This window comes from Cryptomeria japonica, chromosome 4 (genome assembly GCF_030272615.1).
Source record: "Cryptomeria japonica chromosome 4, Sugi_1.0, whole genome shotgun sequence".
NCBI lineage: Eukaryota > Viridiplantae > Streptophyta > Pinopsida > Cupressales > Cupressaceae > Cryptomeria > Cryptomeria japonica.
In genome coordinates, this window is record NC_081408.1 from 367,636,415 (window position 1) to 367,657,694 (window position 21,280).

Here is a 21,280-nt window from a genome sequence, read left to right on the forward strand (position 1 = left end):
CCTTAAGGTTTCATTGTCAAGTAAAGAATAAATACATTCTACTTAATAAGAAGGATCTAATATAATAGATGTATTGGCATGTGTATGCTCTATGATTGGTTCGTACTTGATGTATTTTCAAACTTGATGCTTAACAACTAAGAGAATCGAAAGAGACAAGAGTTTATTTAAGAGAACATTACGTTTAAGGTCATAGATGTGTGTCATGCTTCTAGACAACATGTGATGAGTTCGCCCTTTTTTCGTCCCATGATTACAATTGATGAGAAAAAACTTGTCCTAAGATCACAAACCTTGTAAGTTCCCAATCATTAGTGGAGATAACCCCAGTAAATTAAAAACAATAATATATACATTGAGAATCCCAGGGCTAGTTTAGGAATCCCCCTCCCCACCCCCCCATAAAATGGATTTGGTTCAGATTATTGCTTGAGGACAAGCAAATTTAGGGAGGGAGGACTGTCATGGTTTCGACCCTTAGCAAGATTGGGTAAGAAATTTTTCCATGGTATTGAGACTTCACAATTTCCTTTTATTCTTAACCATGGCACTATGCCCACATATCGACAACAAACTGTATATCATTATGATTAATAATTGGTGTGTGCTACTATATATATCACCCACATTTCCTTAATGGCAGTGATCCTATCTAAAACATAATTAAACATAGTTAAGAAACGATTCAAGGGAGTTTAAACAAGGCATCTCAAAAGGATCAGTTATGAGAGGGCATGGTCAGCATAAGGGGCGCCTCCTTTGTAAATCATTACACCCACGAGAAAGGGTCGTGACTCTCCAACATTCAATGAAAGATATAAAGGATCAGCCCAGTGAACCAAGCAATCACCACCGATTATCAAAAGAAGACAAAGCGGAAAGGATCAGATGGATAATAAACAGAATGCACAAATAGTTTGTTCATACTAGGGGTTTGGTATGAGTTTCCCTATACTTGGTATAATAAATATTATTCATTGCTGCTAACCAATAATTAATGTTTAGTATTATGATGTTCATGATTGTGCAATAGCATCTATACCATTGTTGTATGCAGGCAAAGATAGATTATTCATACAGGTGTAAACACATATATGTTTATATTTGACTGTACACAAAATTCATTTATTAATATACATATATGCTTAAGATTGATTGAGAGTGAATATATAATTAAATCTATAAACTTGATAACAGAATATACCTGTACTATTCGATACTATTGGGGAAGTAGAGGAAGCGCAAGGAGGGGGAACGTTGAAAGACTCATTGCTAGGTATGGTGCCTCGTAAAGATGGTTAAGGACCACGAGGCCACCTCATGATAATGGTTGAGGACCATTAGTTAAGGACCACATGAGGCCAAAGAGGATAAGGTCCTAACTTTGGGTCTAGGGTTGAGTGTTAAAGACACCCTATTGCATCTCCCCTACTATCTCCATTTTGATCAATTGTTGAAGGGATCCTCAATCATAAGAGGAGAGGAGAATAGCATGATGGAGGGTAACGGTGTATAGGCTCCACTAGGTATGCCACCTCATAAGCATAGTTAAGGACCACTTGAGGCCAAGAGGGACAGGGTTTCTGCTCTTGGGCCTAGGGATGGAGAAATTTAGGGTACCTCATCATGACCATCCTATCTCCACCCTTGTTATGGTTGAGCCTATGAGATCATTTGGATTTATGTGTTATAAGTGTGTTTCTCCATTAACCCCAGAGATGGATATATTATATGTATTATGTCTACATTATTACCTAACTTGGTTGCAAGTTTCCAAGGCAGACTTATCTCATTCTTTTCTTAGGTAAGAATTATCTCTCTAAGTTATGTTCCTTGTTTCATTTGGATTTTGTGAAATTAGGGCAAATTACAAGCTAATCCAAAAATGGGACATTACAAGTTGTTAGTGATGCATGGGTAGCTTGGAGACAATCTACATCAGATATTGCAATAGAGGTGAGAGGTTTGGTCCTTGATGACTGTTTTTGGGCAGATTTGAGATTTGTTGTGGACCTTATTAGTCCCATATATGAGGTGATTAAATTTGCAGACTGAAACAAACCATGTTTGGGAGAAGTTTATGAAGAAATAGATTCCATGTGTGAAAGTCAGGAAAATAACAGATGCAAAAGATCTTTCTCTATATCCTTTGATAGAAGAAAAGTTATAGGGTAGATGGAACAAACTTAGCAGACCCCTTCATTGTGTTGCCTATGCCTTAAATCCTAAATGGCAAAATACACGAGACTAATAATAGGGCTTGACATGAGGATAGAGAGGTAATGAAGTAATTTTGGGCTGCAATTAAAAATATTTATGGTCAAGGTGAGGATCCCTCATTATAAGGAGACAATGGAATAAGTTTTCACATGGGCAAGGTTGTAATGCCCAATTCTCAAACACTTATTGGACACAACACATGTCTATTCTATGCCAAACTTAACTATTTTGCTAATATATATATATATATATATATATATTTAAATAACTCAACATATCCCGCAATAACATAACACACTATTTTTAATTTCAATAAATAGTCTCATTTAACTTGAAGACTTTAGTTAAACTAAAATCAGCATATAGCTATTTATAAATCATGTTAACAATACATAAATTTTAAATAACAATATTTTAATTTTTCTTAGAGGTTACAACATGGCTTACCTTGCTCACGCATTCCTTTGCTATATATTCAACTTACCTCCAATACCTGTATCACTATGGAGTTTGGCTTCTACCATTGACGACAATTTTTGCAAGATTCACACAATAAAGGTTCAATGTTGATTTAAGTAAGCTCATCTCTTTTGAGAAGTCCATCGATCTAGCCGGGAAATCAAATTGGACAGAAAATATCTATGTTCCATTCCCCTCCATGACTTGACAGTATGATCTGCACTCCTAGTTATTAAACGTGTGGAATTGTTGAAAAGGCTTTAGAAACTTTCAACCAAGTGCAACTAGCACTGTAATGCCAAAATTTCTATTGCAGGTTAGGCAAAACAAATGGATATTAAGGATTCTTGAACATTGTTCCTAGTGGAATACTAATACAATATTTATTGAGGATATTATTATTCACGTTATTCAATAAAATTAATACGTACCTTAAATTCATTAATGTTATCATTCACATCAATGGCAATATTAATGTTACCAATAATTTGCCTTTATTTGAAGGATTATTACTAACACTTTTATACCAACCAAGCACACTATCCTTGCCACCGTTATTATCATGCCTAATGATAACTTAATTTTTCTTGTCCATTATGGAATTATTCTTAACATTAATAATACTAATATTAATACTTCTGATAATCTTAAAGATATGTTAACTTTCTTTTGATAAAATTAATATTATTATTAACAATGATGCCCGCAAAGCTAAGCTTAAAACCCCCTTTCATCCATTATTAAGGATGACCTAATGATGTGGCTTATGAGGACTATATGAGATATAAATATTTTTCATATGCATGCTTCTATCAATTCGTTTATATTTTGTAAAACAGTTCAACATATTAAAATATATGTGATACAAGATGTAAACTCATAATAAAAACAAAAACAATAGCTTTGTTGATTTCCTTAACCCATCATGAAAAGTAGTCACAACTCTTATGATCATCACCCGACATAAAACATTTTCATTATACATAAATTTGCGATACTCTATCATTTTATCATTCTAGGTTAGTATTATATATCAACTACACCATTCACATTTTCCATTTTACCTTAAGTATATAGGATTCTAGGATGTAATTAGGCTATTTTGCAATTGCGTCATAGACTCATAACCTTAACGATATCTAAGCATAAACCAATTGTCCATCAACAGGTTTGGTGTCACAAAGGTGATTTTGCTTCAATGGAAGTTTTATATGAAAGACCCTTTAAAGTGGTGGTAGAACCATGGAGGTGAAACCCTTGAATTGCAATCAGTTGCAATCAGATTGATCTCACAAGTAGCTAGCTCTTCATCTTGTGAGAGAAATTGCAATAGTTATGATTTTATTCATTCACTGAATAGGAATTGATTAGGGTCAAAGAAAGCAAAGAACTTGGTCTACATTAATAGCTCACTTTGTTTTCCCTCGTGTTGATCTTGGGTACATGGAGGGTACTTAAGCAAAATGGGACCAACTTGCACTTGATGGAGAAGTTGCAAACATGGTGGATCAAGCGATTGAACTAGATGGCTTTAATGACTTGCCCTCAATTTTACTATTATCAGAGGAGCCTAAGTTAGAGAGTGATGAGTATCTAGAGAATGTTGTGCCTTGCACACACTCCCCATCTCCGACAAGGACCCCTCTCGTTTCTTGGCTTGCCTTGTCAAGTACCTAAGTAAGTGTTGTTAGTCTCGTAGAGAGAGAGAGAGAGAGAAAGTGGTATCCTAGAGTGTAACAAGAATTAGACCTAAGCATGCCAGTGGAATTAATCTATGAGTTTGGGTGTCGTCATAGAGAGCCAAGTCTTTAGAAAGACAAAGAAGTAACCAAGTCATCCCCTTATGGTGTTTGAGAAGCAACATCTGAAGCATGACTCTGAATTTGATAAGTGGAAGCAGGATGAGAGAGATTTAAGTTGCCAAAAGGTTGAAATTTCAGAGGCGACCAAATTTCCTGTGTTTTCTTCTGGGCTCACACACTGGCTCAAGGTATGAAAAACACCAAGTTCAGAAAAAATATTTTAAAGTAGTGCAAACAAAGTTCAGTAAAATCATTTTGAAAATCGCCATCTCTCCTTGATAACCCAAAAATAATACCGAAGTATCTTTAGTTAAGCAATGAACAAGGGTCGACATTATTTTAAAAAGAAAGAGAGGCAACTTAAAACATATTTCGCCCCCTTTATAAATCTCGATGAAAATACCGATAGTAGCTTTTAAGCCTTGACGTTTATAAGAGCAACATGCGCCCAAAAGTAGTGTTAAGAAACTAGCCAAAAACACCGAAAAGGGTCAAGCAACGTTGATAAGTCGAAATAGAATAAAGTTTGGGCGTTTCTTTTTAAATCTCTATCAGCCCTTGTCAAAACCGATAAAAACATTGAACTAAGTATTAAGAGTTTTAAAAATAAAAAAAAATAAAAATTGAAGTTCAGTTTTTTTAAAGAGAAAGTGCACAAGCTAAAATCGCGAGTCTCTTTTTTGCCTTGCTAGTCCCAAAAATAATACCGAAAATACTGTGTTTTAAAAATAAAAACAAAATAAAATAAAATAAGGTTCGGGCATTTTATTCAAAGAGAGGCAAAATCGTATTTTGATTCCCCTTGTGCTTACCATGAAAAATATCGAAGAGAGCCCGTCATTTCAAAAGGTCAAAATGCAAAACAAAGAAAACGAAGTTTGGTCTTCTTTTATTAGAAGGGGCGAACTGTAAAATGTTTTTCTACCTAGTTTCGTCGATAAGAACCCCGAAAAACATAATTGCTAAACATTTGAAACGAAATCGTAAAAGAAGATCGATGTTTCTATAACTCCTATATAGGCTGATAAAATACCAAAGGCACTTGGGGCATTTTAAAGAGGGAAGTGAAGTTCTTGTTGAAAGGAAAGAAACGCAGAGATGAGAAAGTGTTGAAAGGATTTAAATCGCATAGACCATCCAAACACATCTCAATCAGAAAGAATCGTTGAAAGGGGATATCTTCAGCAAGGCACTCAAAGGGAATACGTATTTTAGTCAAAATCATGCCTTCAAGAAAAGCATTTCAGATTCAGAAGCATAAAATTGCTGAAGCAGAGAGGGAAGGAGGAGGCCAGCCAACGCATTTGATGGGCATTCAACAAAACACACAAAGTCCAAAAACGCATTCCAAAATGCAAAACAAAGGCTTTCAAATCAAACACAAGCATTTAAGGAGGAATTGCACCCTAGCTTGGTCCAAACATTGAAAAGGAAAATAGAATCAATGAGAAAAACATTTCAATCTTGCTAGGTATGCTTCTATGATTGAGTTATCAAACCAAGTTAAAACGTTTTGTGTTTGAATCAAAGAAACGGGACTGGGACTCGGACTCAGCTTGGACTCGGACTCGGGACTCGGCATCAGACTCGGCTCCAGACTCGGTTGGACTCGGGAAAGTGAAAAACTTAAGAAATTTAGAGATTTTTAAAGATTTAAAACTTGTTTCAGACACCCTTTATTGAATACACCTTAAAGACACAAAAACATCATTAAACTCGGCTCATTTGATTACATACACAAGTATAGATCAATCACATAAGCATAAACGCAAATTGTAGCTGAAGAAAATAACAAACATAGATATATAAATATTGTCAAATGTATACAATATTACAAAACTCATGGAATAAAAAATCCATGTCATCATATGATCATCATCAAATGTTTCATACAAATACCAAAGGTAAATAGTAAATACTAAATACAACTACAAGTGTACAAGCCTATGGCTCAGAGGGCCGTGCACCCCCTCGCCCTGGCCCCCTGCGAAGGCGTTTAAAGTAGGTCCTGGATGATTTAGCAGCCATAGTCGCTCCCCGTTACACCATGCCATGCTCACCAACATCAGGAATGGCTGTGTCATGCTCACCAACATTAGGAACAGCTGTGTCACTCCGAGTCTTAGTATTTCCTGTCTCTGCTCGTGCTCTCTGCTCCTCCTCTGCCATGGCTACAGCCTCAGCCTCTATATCTACCTGGTCGATCCAATCAATGTCATCATCACTAAATACAGCTGTAGGAGTCCCAGCAGCTGTCTGATTCTCATTGGCCCACTCTGCTTCAAGATCAACCTCATCTAGAATGATAGGAGACATGTCAACTGTTGCATTCTTTCTCATTCTCAGGCGGAGGTTGTAGTGAACAAAGACGAGATCATTCGTCTTCTCCACAGATAATCTATTGCGCCTCTTGGAGTGTATGTGCTCAAACATACTCCAATTGCGCTCACAACCTGATGCGCTGCATGGTTGGCTCAAGATACGAATGGCCAACTTCTGAACATTTGGTGTCTCTGGGCCAAAAAAGTTCCACCAATGATCTGAGTTTGAAATGAGAAAAATAAATAAAATCAGTCTCACTCATGAACTCATTTAACAAGTTACAATATAGTATTGAATAAAACTAAAATTAAGCCTAACAATTTATTTTTACCTGGCATCATAGTTGTCCTATCGTCTTTGGCGACAGGACGAGAGAAGGTCTCCCCTTGTGCATCTGAGAACATCTGTAGCTCTCGAAAAAGGTCTATCTGAGAAGTACCAGCAGGTCCCATCTTCTCCATGATTGCATATAGCCCATTAAGGACCTCCGCATCAGCCTTGAAAGAAGGGATAAAACGGAATGCCGGATTCAGATAATAGGCTGCCGCATGGATGGGCCTATGAAGCTGATGATGCCATCTCCTATCAATGATCTCCCAAATGGGACCATACTTGCTCTCATCTGCTCCATAGACGAATCTGATGGCCTCCTTCGCCCTATCCATGCCCTCATATATTAACAAACTGCAAAATTGAAAATATTGTGTAATTTAGAAAAATGAGCAAATAAGAGAATACATATAATAAGTTATAAAACATGAAGTTAAATTGTAGAATTTATAAAAAAATTACCTTCACTATCTCATCACAAGGGACCCAAAAGCCTTGCTCATCAAAAATGCAGTCTGCCATCTCCATCCCTGCAGGGGTGGTAGCATAGGATGAGGAAGACCACTCCTCACCAACAATCATACGTCTCAAGGCAGACTTAGACCTAAGCATGGACTGCAATGTGAGGAAGTTTGTGGCAAATCTTGTGATTCCTGGACGATGCAACTCCTTTTGCTCTGTGTATTGTCTCATAAGAGCCAACACCCATGAATGATTATATAAAAATTTGCAGACATTTCTTGCCCTTTCTACACATCTCTTGACCCATGGGATTTTTCCAATATCCTCCAACATGAGGTCAATGCAATGAGCAGCACATGGAGTCCAAACTATAGATGGGTACCTCTCCATCAATAGTCTACTTGCAGCAACATAATTTGTTGCATTGTAAATTGTAATTAATGGAGGTACAAACTACAAGATAGTAATTAATTTGCAAACAAAATTAGTTTGTAATCAAAAGTTTACCCGCAGCAACATAATTTGCTGCATTGTCGGTCACCACTTGTACCACGTTCTCCTCACCCACATGTTCAATCACCTCCTCTATCTACTCACATAGGTAGGTGGCATTCTTACAATGGGCGGAGGCATCAATGGACTTGATGAAAACGGTGCCCCCTGAAATAAAAAAATAAAGCTAGGTCAATGATCATTCAATAAACCATTAGATAAAAAATAAAAAATTAAAGACTATATGAAACTAAAATTAATCAATCACCTGCGGAAGAAACAAGAAAATTAAGGAGAGTTCTATTTCTCCTATCCATCCAACCATCAGTCATGATGGTGCAACCTTTAGTGCTCCATATGTGGCGTTGTTCATCTAAATCCCTTTTCACATCATCCACCATTTGAGACAAAATGGGTCCCCTCAAATCACTCTCACTAGGGGCTTTGAACCCCGCCCCGCATATGGTAATGGCATCAACCATTTGTTGCCAATAAGGAGACCTGTCGCAAAGAAACTCAATGAGATAAGTTAAGTATAAAAATTCAATGAGATAAGTTAAGTATAAAAATTAAAACAATCAAAGTTATCAAACATAAAAGTTAGTAAAACATTCACCTGGCTACAAAGAATGGAATACAGCTGTAGCTCCAAAACCTGCCAATTGCCATTTTAGCAGCATCATGGACCTCCTTGTTCCAACCCATGCCCTCAAGCGACGGTTGGGACCCAGGAGTAGTGCGAGGCACAAAGAAGGAATCCAACCTAGATTTACGAATCCTAGGTCCAATGGTAACATTCCCACTACATCTACTAGTGGTAGGAGCATGAGAAGTGGCGGTGGCACTGCCACTTATAGAAGCAGAAGCACCAGCAGTAGCAAATTGAGTGGGACGATATGGAGGTAAGGAAGAAGGGCCTCCAACACAACCTAACTGTGTCCCTCTTCCTAAAACCGTCTCTCTCCCAATGGCCGCTCGATCCTCCTTTTGTTTCTTTTTTCTTTCAATCTCCTCAACCATTACATAACAATCATGTATGGCCTCAGAGACTGCTTTTAGGCATGGTTCGGCATCATGTCCACGCACACCAGCAATATGGTATTTCAGCCTATATATACCTCCATGGAATATTGTTTTGCAAAACATACATTTTGTTTGCCCCTTTCCTTGCCCTGGAAAATCCTCATGATATTTCCAAGCAGGGTCCTTTCTCATGGGGGGTCTAGAAGCTGAAGTAGACATTTTAGGATAGTTTTGTGAAACTTGAAGTTGAGGCAAATAATAAAGTGAAGTTTGCTGCAATAAAACATTACAAATACAAAATAAAATTAATACATACATTCAAAAAAACTAAAGTAGGGTTTGTAAATTTTTTTTTTAAAAAAATTGTAGGGTTTGTCAAACCCTACAATTTAAAAAAAAAAATTTTTACAAACCCTACATACAACCCTACATAGTACAACTACATACTACATGCTACATACAAATTACAAACATACAAAAGATCTTGCATACAAGAAAATGTAAAACTTTCAAAATAAATGAATAGAAAATGGAATTTTTGCATACAAGAAACAAAATAATGTTCAAAAAAACAATCTTACCTCTTACAACAAGCTTGAAATCAGCTGCAAACTCTTCCTATCCAACTCTTGATGCACCAAATCGAAACACAATGCAGCTCCAATGTGACAAATTGAAGAAAACTTGAGCTTCCTCCTTGCTGGTTTTTCTTCTATGCACCCTTGTTTTTCTTCCCAACTCACTTTACTCTTCCTTTTTTTGCAAGTGAATGAAATGAAAGTCACTTTTAGGGCTAGAAGACAATTAACATTAAAAAACGGATTTAAAAAAACTTTCCAAACTAATTTTTTTTGGCGTTTTAACTTATGCCAACGTCGGCCGAGTCCAGGGCTCGGGACTCGCCGAGTTTGGCGAGTTTGGGCCAAACTCGCCAACTCGGCGAGGCTGGCGAGTTTACTCGCCAGACTCAGCCGAGTCCGAGTCCGAACCCCTGGGACTCGGCCAGCCTGACTGGGACTCGGACTCGCCGAGTCTGGGCGATTTCGGGCGAGTCCCGTTTCTCTGGTTTGAATTAATCTTGCCGTTAAACCCTAGACTTAACTAAACTGACACCTGTGGTCCACATATTTCAAAAATTCATTCGAAAATCAACCCTGGATAAACCCTAGGTCAAATAAACACTGTTAGGCTGAAAATAATTTTTTTGAAAAGATCTTGTTGGCACAAAACTTGGGATTGGCAACATAAAAGTGAATTGAGACTTGTTCCTAGTAGACTTGCTAATTCCGAAAATTTTCTTGGACATTGTCAAAATAGGTCTTAAAAAGCATAATACACATTAGACTTTGTTTTTTGGAAAGCTTTGCATAGGCCTTGCAATATACACAACAACTAGATGCCACTATCTGTCAATTAGGCATTGAAATCTGCCTTTACGTTATGGAATTTTTTTAATCTGGATCATTTCATCATTTTGCTGGCGATTATCTACTAACGCTGTCTTGGGCACAACTAACCTCTATTATTAATTTGAAAAACCAATCGTAATTTGCGTTTTGGTGCACAAGTTAGATGCCTCCTAAGTTGGCCGATTCTTCTGAGGCACACAAAGCGCTAGACACATCTTAGGTGTCAAAGCTGAGAATCACCGTAAGTTGGACAAGATCAAGTATGAATTTCAAGGTGTGTTGTAGGATTCCAAGGTTTTGAGTAGGTGGGAGAACGTAGGGGATATAGAATTTTGGGCACATTGACATCCAACAATTCAGTGATAGGATGTATGGCCCAGAACCAACTTAGAGAGCCCAAAGGATGGTCTAGAGCGGATTAGGACAAGCCGCTGGTTTTCCACAAGCTATCCAGAACTATGACTTGATCATAGAGTGCGCTAACCAGTACAGGCCAGCAAAAAGGGTGGTGTTCGTTAAAGATATGGTGGTAGTAGATTTTACTCTTGAAGCCCTTATATAAGTCTTTGGCATTCCTATTCGTGAGGATTCAATTGTTGTACAAATGGATGAAGCATAGGCAATATATGACCAAATCTCTATTAAATGCGAAAACAAAATGAACAATAATTGGTTCAAGGAAAGAAGGCTCTACAGGTCCAAAATCCTTAAGAAAACCTACAGGAGTGAGTTTAGCGAAGAATATGTGGATATGGTCACCCTCAACCGCAACTATAAGAACCTTGCTGGTTCTAACTCTTTTGAAATACTTTTGCTGATTTGTTTTGGATTTTCAAGGGTTTTGAACAATTTAAATTAAAAAAAACAAGTGCACCAGGCAAGAATTTCTCATAAAACTGAATAGATACCAAATATAGGGCAATTGAATCTATATTATGAATTAGATAACTGTTACAAATGAAACTAATATATAAAACATACCTGTAGGTCCTCGGTTTATTTTATATAAAAAATTCTTGAGTTTGCGAGCCCGAACTAGCAAACTGACCAAAATAGGTGTACAAGTCTAGGAAATTATTTCTTCAAGCTAGAAAAGTGATGGAATACCCTGTATGTGCTAGGGGTTGGAAATTGTGCAACCAAAATGCAAGACAGATGGCGTTTCAGCCCTTCAGGACAAAATGTCCCTTTCCTGGACCCCATGTGCCAAGCCTGAATTGTACGGCAAACAACTGGCAATTGTATGACTGCTTATTGACATGAAGTATGCTGCTAAAAGGGGCGTCTAACCTGATTTGCCCTTTCCTTATTGAAAAATCTGCAATATCTGAAATAAAGAATCTCTGTTGAAGCACAATAAGACTCCTGAATGAAGCCTTCACAATTGCAATAATTTAGCTGGTCTTCCACAACCTCACAATCACAGATCCACGAAGAATTTCCGTTCTCTAATGGCCAAATCTCTGAAACCCTTGTCAAAGAATTCCACAGAGCAAAATAACAAGCAATGTGAAATAATCAATAATAATAGAGTTTGAATTGTTCTTTTCCCCTTATATCCCCCAAAAGCACGAATTCCAAGAAAAGTACACCCAACTTCATATTAAATACATTTAAATGTATTTAATTCAATTCCTATAGTTTAATTAACCTTCTGGGTGTCCAAATTCATTTAAGTGATTTGAAAAGTCACTTTATAATATTTTAGTGGTTTATAATTTTAATCAAGTCACTTTATGACTTTATAATATCCATATAAGTTAATTAAATAACTTAACCACTAAAATATTAATATCTCCCTCAATATTTAGTCTTTTGACGTGCCGTCAGAAGCTGGGGTCAACACTAAATAGCCCCCATGTGTCTAGGTGCTTTGACTAAAAATAGCATGACTACCAGATTGACTTACTATAAATAGTAAGTCCCTCAACTAAGCCCCCACAGTGACTGCTAAGACCCTGGAATTGAACCCAAGACTAAACTGAAGAAGTGGAACTGCCACTGAGACTCTCTATCCAAACATGTTAGCCTAGGTGAGTCCAAATAATAGGTTAACCCATCGGCAATTGATATTGACTAGAGTGGGGACATTACAGCATCATGGGATTTCCTCACTCCAACATGTTTGAAGGTGGATGTTTTACTATGTTGAGGAGGTTTTTGGGGGTAAGATCTGGTTAGTTTGGGCCGAAATGATCGACGACAACATCCATGAGCAGCTGGTGCAACTGTTAGAGAAGAGGATGTTTAGTATGTTCTCTTATGTGGTATATATACTGTCCTGACATTCTAGGCTATTTGGACTGACCAGCTTTGGTGAGGTCGAAAATGGGGACAAACAGAAGAAATTGCACGAGTGCTATCCCCAACTTCAGCTTCATTTCCACAACATAGGCCAAAGAGAGAGAAACAATGCAGCGTATGTTGTAGGACAATATGAGTGGGTGAATGATGTTTTCACCCTGCAAATGGTAAGAATCGTGCAAGGAGGACCGCAACAAAGGATGTTCGTATAGGCAATTGTGCTAGTAAAGTGATATGGAACATGGTTCATACAGTTTGCTAGATTTTCTTGAGAATTTTAGGATTTGAGGGCTCACCATACCGACTCTCTTAATACCCCACTGATAAACTGATACTCCTAGAGGTAGCCAGAAAAGAAAATGCAACTAGGGGAATCCTCAGGGAGAAGGTCACTAGAGTATCATTCCCAATGTCAATTGGAGAGTGATATATATATGAAAACTCTTGTTCAGGAAAAACAGTCAGCCGAGGAATTGGCATCATATGGCTTACAGGAGCATCTTATTATGACAAGCTTCGGTCCTACAGGGATGGGACGAAAGGCTTATGATAGGCACTACATACATAAGATGAATATAGAAAATTATTGGACCAGTAGCAGTGATGATTTCGAGGTCCAAAGAAGGAAATGCTCCAGACTAAGTCTATACCAAGTCAGGACCTTTGATTATGCTAGAGTTCCCGACTAGATAGATGATGATGGGGAGTGCTTGCAACATCATGCATATAACTCCATCATGATCGCTCACCGTCTTTGATTAACTGGTCTCGGGATCCTATCACTAGCTTGGAGGTGATAATGGAGGGGCTTAAGAGTTTCATCGACACTTGGATACAATAGCGTACTGAAGAGCTAATTCGTGAAGGTGTGAAATTCACCTATAACTTGATGGGGGACCTTGAGTCTCAATCCTCTGACGATGAAGAAGTACCTGCTACAATACAAGAAGAGGAGGAAAACAAAGAAGGTAAAAAAGAGCCTCACAAGAAAAGAAAGAAGAAAAATATGGTATCCATGAAGTCTTGAAGGAAGAAAAGTTTATCACTTGAGGTCCCTGCATGCAAGAAATTAAAGATAAGGAGGCCATCTACTGCCACTACCTCATAGAAAGATACTATTGTTTTAGGAGATGCAACTGAAGTAGAGCGCCAACCCACCACCGCTCCTTTATTGCTAATAGAGTCAGCTTTCATTGAATCAACCTACCTAGATGGGTCAAATCTGCAGCAGCAAGAAATACAGATTATCGATCAAGAGGATCGCTCAAATCAGATTGTGGAAAGAGAAATCCTACCTACAAGATCAGAGGACAAGGAGGAAGACATAGACAAAGCTGAAATACAATAAGAAATTGAGATACATCAGCAAATACTCAGTGAAGTCGGGGAATGCTTGATTGGAGGAAAAGAACATGATGCTGATAAGAACTAACTTTTATCTCTAGATGGGCAAGAGAGGGTCGATATTGGGTCAGTTGTGCCTTCTGGAGAGTAGCGACGAAAATTGTGGCTACTTCCAGCCAGTCTTCACCTCCTATATGGTTGCAGACCCAGATAGAAAAGAAAGCAGTAATGAGGCCACACTTGATTCTTGAGGGCTTATTTTCTTGAGTAGGACAGCCTCAAGTCAAGGAAAAGAAGAAGCCGAGGACCGTCTCAGAGATAACCAGGGATGCTCAGTAGAACCGGGTTGTGTATGTTGCCGTTCTGCCATCAAACAAATCAGTTGAGGATGTAACCATTGCTCATTACATCATTTTATTAGTCGTAATGGGAAGGACAACTAAAGATCACAAAGTTGAGGAATTCAGGGATTGCTTCGAGACAATACTAAGGCAATTAAATAAAAAGATGAAGGAAAAAGAAATGTAGAAAGCTCAAGCAGAACAAGCTGAAAAGTACGTTGATCACCTGCTTAGACAACTGTAGCAAGTCGCAGAATCTTATGTCCCTCCTGTGACATTGGCACATAAAACAATGGCTGAGTTCGAAAGGATCAGGACCACGGCTATGGTGAAATAGGAATGGTTTGAAGACATAATAGAGAAAGGAAATCGAGTGCTTTGGGAGGTGATTATCCTAGAGCAGGAAATGGACCGAGATCTTCAAACAATGAAGTCCATCCAAAATGGCTGTGAAGGAATGAAAACAACGGTTAATAATCCACTTCCTCTCATGATTTCCTTATTGTGGACTTTCCTCGAGATCCCCATGGGCCAGTAGATTATTGCTCCACATGAGTTCGACACCATTGAAGATTGGTATCAGGCCTTAAGATTGAAAAGTGACATCCTGGACATGATTGATGTAGGACGTGAGACTTGTGAGGATACCTTGGCATTCGTCGGAGATAGTTGCTCAGAGCTTCTGGATAGTTTAATTGGCGATAGAAGACCCAAGATGGAATTTAACACGTTGAAGCTTTGCTGGAAAAGCCAGCTGAAGTATGACGGGACTCCATATACCAAGCATGGGATGGAAATCGCTAGTAGGTTGTGTGCGGTAATATGTGAGTATGAGGCCAACAAAGCTGATTGGAAGCGGCGATTGAAAAGGGTGGAGAATCATTTTGTGGATACCAGTTTATGAATGGACAACACACCCATGGATTCCACACAGGAGATAAGGGCTGTCATGGTGAAGTTCCAGGAATATATTCGGGCAGAGCGGGCAGTAGGTAGGGATATCTGGAACGAGTTCTTAGATGGTTAAAAAGACTTCTTTATGTAAGTGGGAACTATCTATTTTGGGCTAAACTAAAAGATAATATACAGTGCCCAAGGCTAGTTATTTCCTCAACTTGAAAAAGTACCTTTTCTGTCTTGAGCTTCTCGCAGTTTACCTTTTTGAGGGAACTTAATGGCTGGTAGTTGCAAAGTTAGGTGGGATTTCAAATAAATCCTTTACTAGGTATGGGAGGGCATGTCTTATGGATGAATTTGGGCCATCTACTGGATTAAATCCTGGCCATTCATCCAAATTTTGAAAATCTATGAAAGGGAGCCTTCTCTTTCCCTTTTTTTGTAAGAAGATTATGAATTGTTGTCGAAATTCTACCAAGTTTAATACAGAACTGTTGAAGACTAATTTGTGTATGAATTTCTTGTGAGTACATGGTTCTACTTATTCCCATTATTTATTTTTTTATGCATTTTTAGCATGGAATGGCTTCCTTGAGTTAGTATTTGATTGAGTTTTCAGTTCATACGATTGGAAGTTGACTAAGTGTTAATTTGCGTGTCTCGTTAGTTTGAACACATATAAATCTTAGTTCGATTGCTAAATGTGAAGTTGAAAATGGTATGAATATTTAGAGTTCAATGTATGCAGTTAGCAGTTTGATTATCTTTGTTAACCCTTTGAGGATTGCATTGGTCTTTGATTAGTTGTGTCAAAAACTAGCAAAGCAAGGCCTGCTTTTTTGAAAGCTCCCTCTACTAACTCAAAAGACTGTTCTAGTTATAATAGATTAGTCTCTCTACCCTTCTCTTTTGCTATTTTTTTAAAAATTTGTTACCAAATATCTAGGATAGCATCATGATTAATGAATATCTCATGGATGTAAGATTTGTAAAGTCTGAGAGTCGCTTGTAGAACCTGTTTAAGAAGTTTTTTCTTACAGCAAGTGTAAGTATCCTTGTGTTTAGCGACAAAACACATCAACCATAGTGCTATCCTGAGTAAGTCAAGACTTGATTGTTGGAACCTTGAGGTTATCCCCTTTGATCATTTAGAACAACATTAGGGATTCCCTTATCCAAGAGAGAATAGGATACACTCAACATTCTATTTTGTGTTCATCGAAAGTAGAGCTCACTTTTCGCACGTCAACGAAATTGGCTCTAGGAGGGCCTACAAGTTGGATATGATTTGTTCCTTCTCTCCAGAGAGGCTAGAAAGAGTCCTAAGTTCAACTCTCGGATGACAAAACCTTGCTGGGTTATAGTTTTATAGACATAGACAATAACATAGAGTTGCAGACCCCAGTGAACTGGGTCCCTCAGACTAGCAATCCTCAGTCCTAGTAAATACTATCCAAACAACACCAGTTCCACCAGTTCAGGCACCTATGGCACACAATCAAAATCCACCTTCTCGAATGGTGCAACTTGGTTGGTTGCCACCTTGTCCCTGCTGATTTTTACTGACTATTATGGCATGCCCAAAAACCTTGATAAGTTTTGCTCAAAGTTTCTATTCAATGACCCAAACCGAACAGCCGAGGAGCATGCCAAAATTTTTGAGGATGCACTACGTAACATGCAGATTGAATATGTGGATGTAGCATGCAAGCTCTTTCCCTGTTCTCTGGGGGAAGAAGCATTTTACTGGTTCATCCATTTGCCAACTTTATCCATTAACTCTTGGGAGCTGTTGAAAATGTCTTTCACAAGCAAGTATGGTATTCCCATCATGTCCTCAGAGCTGTACAGATTGTTTGTAGTGGTGAAAAGACAAGAACATGATTCAATCAGCTCTTTTAATAGCAAATTTCATAAGGCCTACACTAGATTGCAGGACCCATATGTAATTAGCGATGCTTCAGCAAGGGAAATCTATTATTCAGCTCTAGACTATCTCATGACTATGTTTGTCAGACAGTCCCATCCTGCCCCAACTAACTTAACAAAAACATACGCCAAGGCTGTTGAGATAAGTAAAGGCTTAGGCTAGAATGTAGCAAGACCCTTGCTTCACATGGGACCACTTGCAATGCCTAATCAAATCTATGAGATAGGCCAAGCTCTGGTGCATAATACACCCGTAATGAATCAAATCCCTCAACCAGCATACCAACTCCCAACTCCTGCCAATCAACTAGTGATCCACCCTAGAGGACCCTTGTCTCAAGCACCTCCTAGCCAACTTGTGTATTTACAAAAGACAGTGCGCCATCCACCAGGATGTAGGAGGAGAAAGATGAAATTAAAGAGTTGACAGACCAGATGAAGAAGCTCTCAGCTGAAGTTAAATACCTGCATAACCTAAATAATCAGCTGCAAAAATCCTAGAGAAATCAACATTAGAACTAGTACCAGAACCAGAATTACCAGAGGCAGAACAAAATGTGGAACACTCGCCCCAGCAATGGTGGAGTACCAATGCCTCTTGACAACCCTCTAGCTGCTGAAAACAAACTAGCTGATAATGTATTTCTAGCAGAGGCTCCAACTGGTGCAGGTTGCATAACACAAATTAACACTCAAAATTGTAGTGCGATGAATTCCAAGTGGCAACCAGCATATTTTAGAGAGAGGTTGAAAACATCGGTGCTCAATCAACACCCCCTCGCACTGGATATGAGATTGTCCCCGCCCTAGGTATGACATAGCTATTGTCCTCGAGAGTTATATTCCTCCCTTCTTTTTCCCAAATCAAGAGGAGAATGAAGTAGTTGATGCAGACTAGCCTGTGGATGCAAATGCATTTCGATAGTATCAACGTGCCAACCAGGGATACTATAACAACAACAACAATAGTGGCCCATACACCACGTCTACCAGTCCAAAGGACCTTCAAGTTCCCCCAGATTACAATGCAAGTAACACCCTGGGATACCCAAAGGTACAAGAACAATATGTAAATCAAGGCTCAGCCCCTAAGGCAGCACCTGCCCCTAGAGCACCCACCATCCCATATCAAGCAACCGCTGTCCCAAACCAAGCAACAACCGCCAGGTCGGCACAATCAGAACAAATCTTTGACAAATCAAAGATAAATAAACTAAGCCAGCTAGTGGTGGAAGAATTCAAAAAAATCAAGGTCAGCATGTCTTTGGTTGAATTGATGAGGGTCACTGAAGTTTGAGAGGTAGTATTAAGCAGCCTCAAAGAAGCCCGAAAGGTCCAGGCAAAGAAGAAAGATGAACACCAATCTCAGAGATTTCCAACTAAGGAACCTGTAAGGAATAATAAGGAGATGAGAGGCAAAGGAAAAGCTCAGGGTAAAGGTGCATCAGTAAGCAATGTGGTACAAGTGGAATCCAGAATCAATGCATTCACTGAAAAGCTAGAGCCACCTCCCTTCTTGTTGACATTGAGAATATTCTGCAAGAATCTACACAATTATTTGATGGATTTAGGAGCCTCAGCCAACGTTATGCTATTGTCCATATGTACCACTCTAGGCTTGACCCCCATTGAAACAAATAGGAAAGTGACATAGCTGGACAAGATTGAAGTGACCGTGATGGGTGAGCAAAATAACATTCATATGTAGCTAGTAGCGGATCCACGCGTGCAAATGTACATTGACATCCAAGTGGTGGATATTCTAAGTGCATATGGCATGTTGCTGAGCAAGGATTGGACTTGGGTTCTCAATGGATAGATGCACTCAAGTTTTACCCACATGTGGCTGCCTTGGAGAGGAGTATCGAACCAGACCAGAATTGAGTTGGAAACCAAAATCAAGCCTAATGATTACATAATACAATTAGACAAATGAGACTCTGTTCCTAGAGTCTAATTTGGGGACCTACAAGCCTAATTTAGGCCTAGTAAATGAAGTCTTGCTGGTTCAATGTTCAGATTCAGTTGCTCTTTTGGAGAGATTTACAGAGAGCACCAAAGTGTGCAAAGAGGATGACGATTCATCATCCAGAGAAGAAAATGGGATGTTTGACAGCTTTAGAAATTTTGCTTGCAAGTGTGCAGAGCAAGCACAATAGCTGAGACGCAACGTCCTGTTGTGATGTATTCACACATCGCCCCATTGCAAATGGGAACCCCTGCTTTTTTGCTTTCTAGGGTTTGTTTTCTAGGTCTTTTAGGGTTTTGTCTGTTAGCCTTTGCATTTTGAGTGTCGCCAAGGGGATCCCCTGGATAGCAGGTCCTGCTTGAGTGATGTCCTGATCCTGAAATTTGGCTAAGTCTGGAATGTCCTGATCCTGAAATTTGACTAAGTCTGGAAAACTGAAAATCCTCCAAAAACTAGATTTTGCAATATAGCTCCTGGAGGTCTGAAACCAATCTCAAACATCTTGAAAGTATATATGGAATATAACTTAAAGTATAAGAATATTCCATAAAATGATCCTAACGGAGAGTTCAAAAAGTCAAATTTCGCTCCTGACCCTTCCAGAGGGTCCAAAGCGAATTTCGCTCCTGACCCTTCCAAAGGGTCCAAAGCGAAAATCTCCATAGGACATTCTAGTTTGACCCAAACTTAGAACCAACTCGTTCCCAGGCATCTTTGAGGGCAAAACACTTGTTTGGATGGAAAAATGTGATAATGAAGTCAGGATTTTGGCCAAGATTAGGAATTTCGCTCCTGACCCTTCCAGAGGGTCCAGAGCAAAATTCATCATAAACTTCATTTGCCACCTTGTTTGAGCTTGAAACCTTGTTCCTAACTTGGAGAATGATCTAACCTTGCCTTGTGAAGTGGTTTGAAACTTGAACATTGAGCAGTTTAGCCTGGGATGAAGATTTCGCTCCTGACCCTTCCAGAGGGTCCAGAGCGAAAATCTTATTTGAGCTTATTTGTCACTAATTTTGGCTAAATTTTTATGTGCAGGGTCTCCTGGAAGGAAGATTGGACGTCGCTTAATGCATTTGGAGGTTTGAAAGCATGAAAAATGGTGAATTTTGGGCAACAAAGGTAAATTCTCTCCCGACCCTTGCTGAAGGCCCAGGGCGAAATTTTGAATTTCCCTTATTTTGTAGTGAAAAAGAACAAGTCTTAAAACATGAGTGAAATAAAGACATCTCCCTTTACCCACCTGAGAAAGTGTCAATTTGAAAAAGTGAAGATGAAGGATTTTGTTGAAAACTTAAAATTCGCTCCTGACCCTTGCTGAGGGTGCAGGGCGAAAATCTTGTGGGAGATGTTTTTTCCTCAGTTTTGGTTGAATTGAAATGCCAAAGGTATGATGAATACTGAGATGAACTTAATAGAGCCCCTAATTCGCTTGAAGATGAAGGAATTTTGCCCAGAAGAGGAAATTCGCTCCTGACCCTTACTGAGGGTCTAGGGCGAAATTCTTTATAAGCACAATATTTTACCTCTCTTAGACATGAAATCATATTCATAGCATATCACAGGGTGAGATCTTACTTGACAAAGAGGTTTCAAAGTGAAAAATGGAACATTTTGGTTAAAATTGCAAAATTCGCTCCTGACCCTCTCAGGAGGCCTAGAGCGAAATTCTCAAAAACACCTCTTTCTTGCAAAGACAAAATGATTTTTATGGTTGGAGTGAAGGTAAAAGGTATGTTTTATCCTGTGAAGACAATTTGGATGGCCAACAAAGGAGCAATCAAGCTAAATAAGGAAAATCGCCCCTAACCCTTGCTGAGGGCCCAGGGTGAAAAACCTAAAATTGGACTTTTCCTCCAAGAATTGAGCGAAGTTAGACCTAGGGATAAGCTTGAAATGATGTTTGAATTGATTTAAAGTAAAAAGGGATTGTTAAGAATGAAAGTTTTAAGGATAAGGAGGAAAATCGCTCCTGAC

The 21,280-nt window shown here is 38.8% G+C and overlaps 2 protein-coding genes across 2 annotated transcripts in view; one reads left to right on the forward strand and one right to left on the reverse strand.

Moving 5' to 3' along the window:
• The window catches only part of LOC131047136 (uncharacterized), a 335,367-nt gene that overhangs the window by 79,431 nt on the left and 234,656 nt on the right, over positions 1 to 21,280 (forward strand). The window lies entirely within an intron of this gene.
• Positions 8,265 to 8,885, reverse strand: LOC131047145 (uncharacterized). Its single transcript, XM_057981002.2, has 2 exons — positions 8,704 to 8,885; positions 8,265 to 8,588 (listed from the first exon to the last, which is right to left on the reverse strand). The coding sequence occupies exons 1-2, from the start codon at positions 8,790 to 8,792 to the stop codon at positions 8,348 to 8,350; spliced, it is 330 nt and encodes a 109-aa protein (XP_057836985.2). The 5' UTR covers positions 8,793 to 8,885; the 3' UTR covers positions 8,265 to 8,347.

Coding starts and splice junctions, on each gene's coding strand:
- LOC131047145 (XM_057981002.2), bottom strand. CDS start 8,792: ATGGGTTGGAACAAGGAGGTCCATGATGCTGCTAAAATGGCAATTGGC. Junction 8,589..8,703: donor ATTCCATTCTTTGTAGCCAG/GTGAATGTTTTA, acceptor TCTTTGCGACAG/GTCTCCTTATTGGCAACAAA.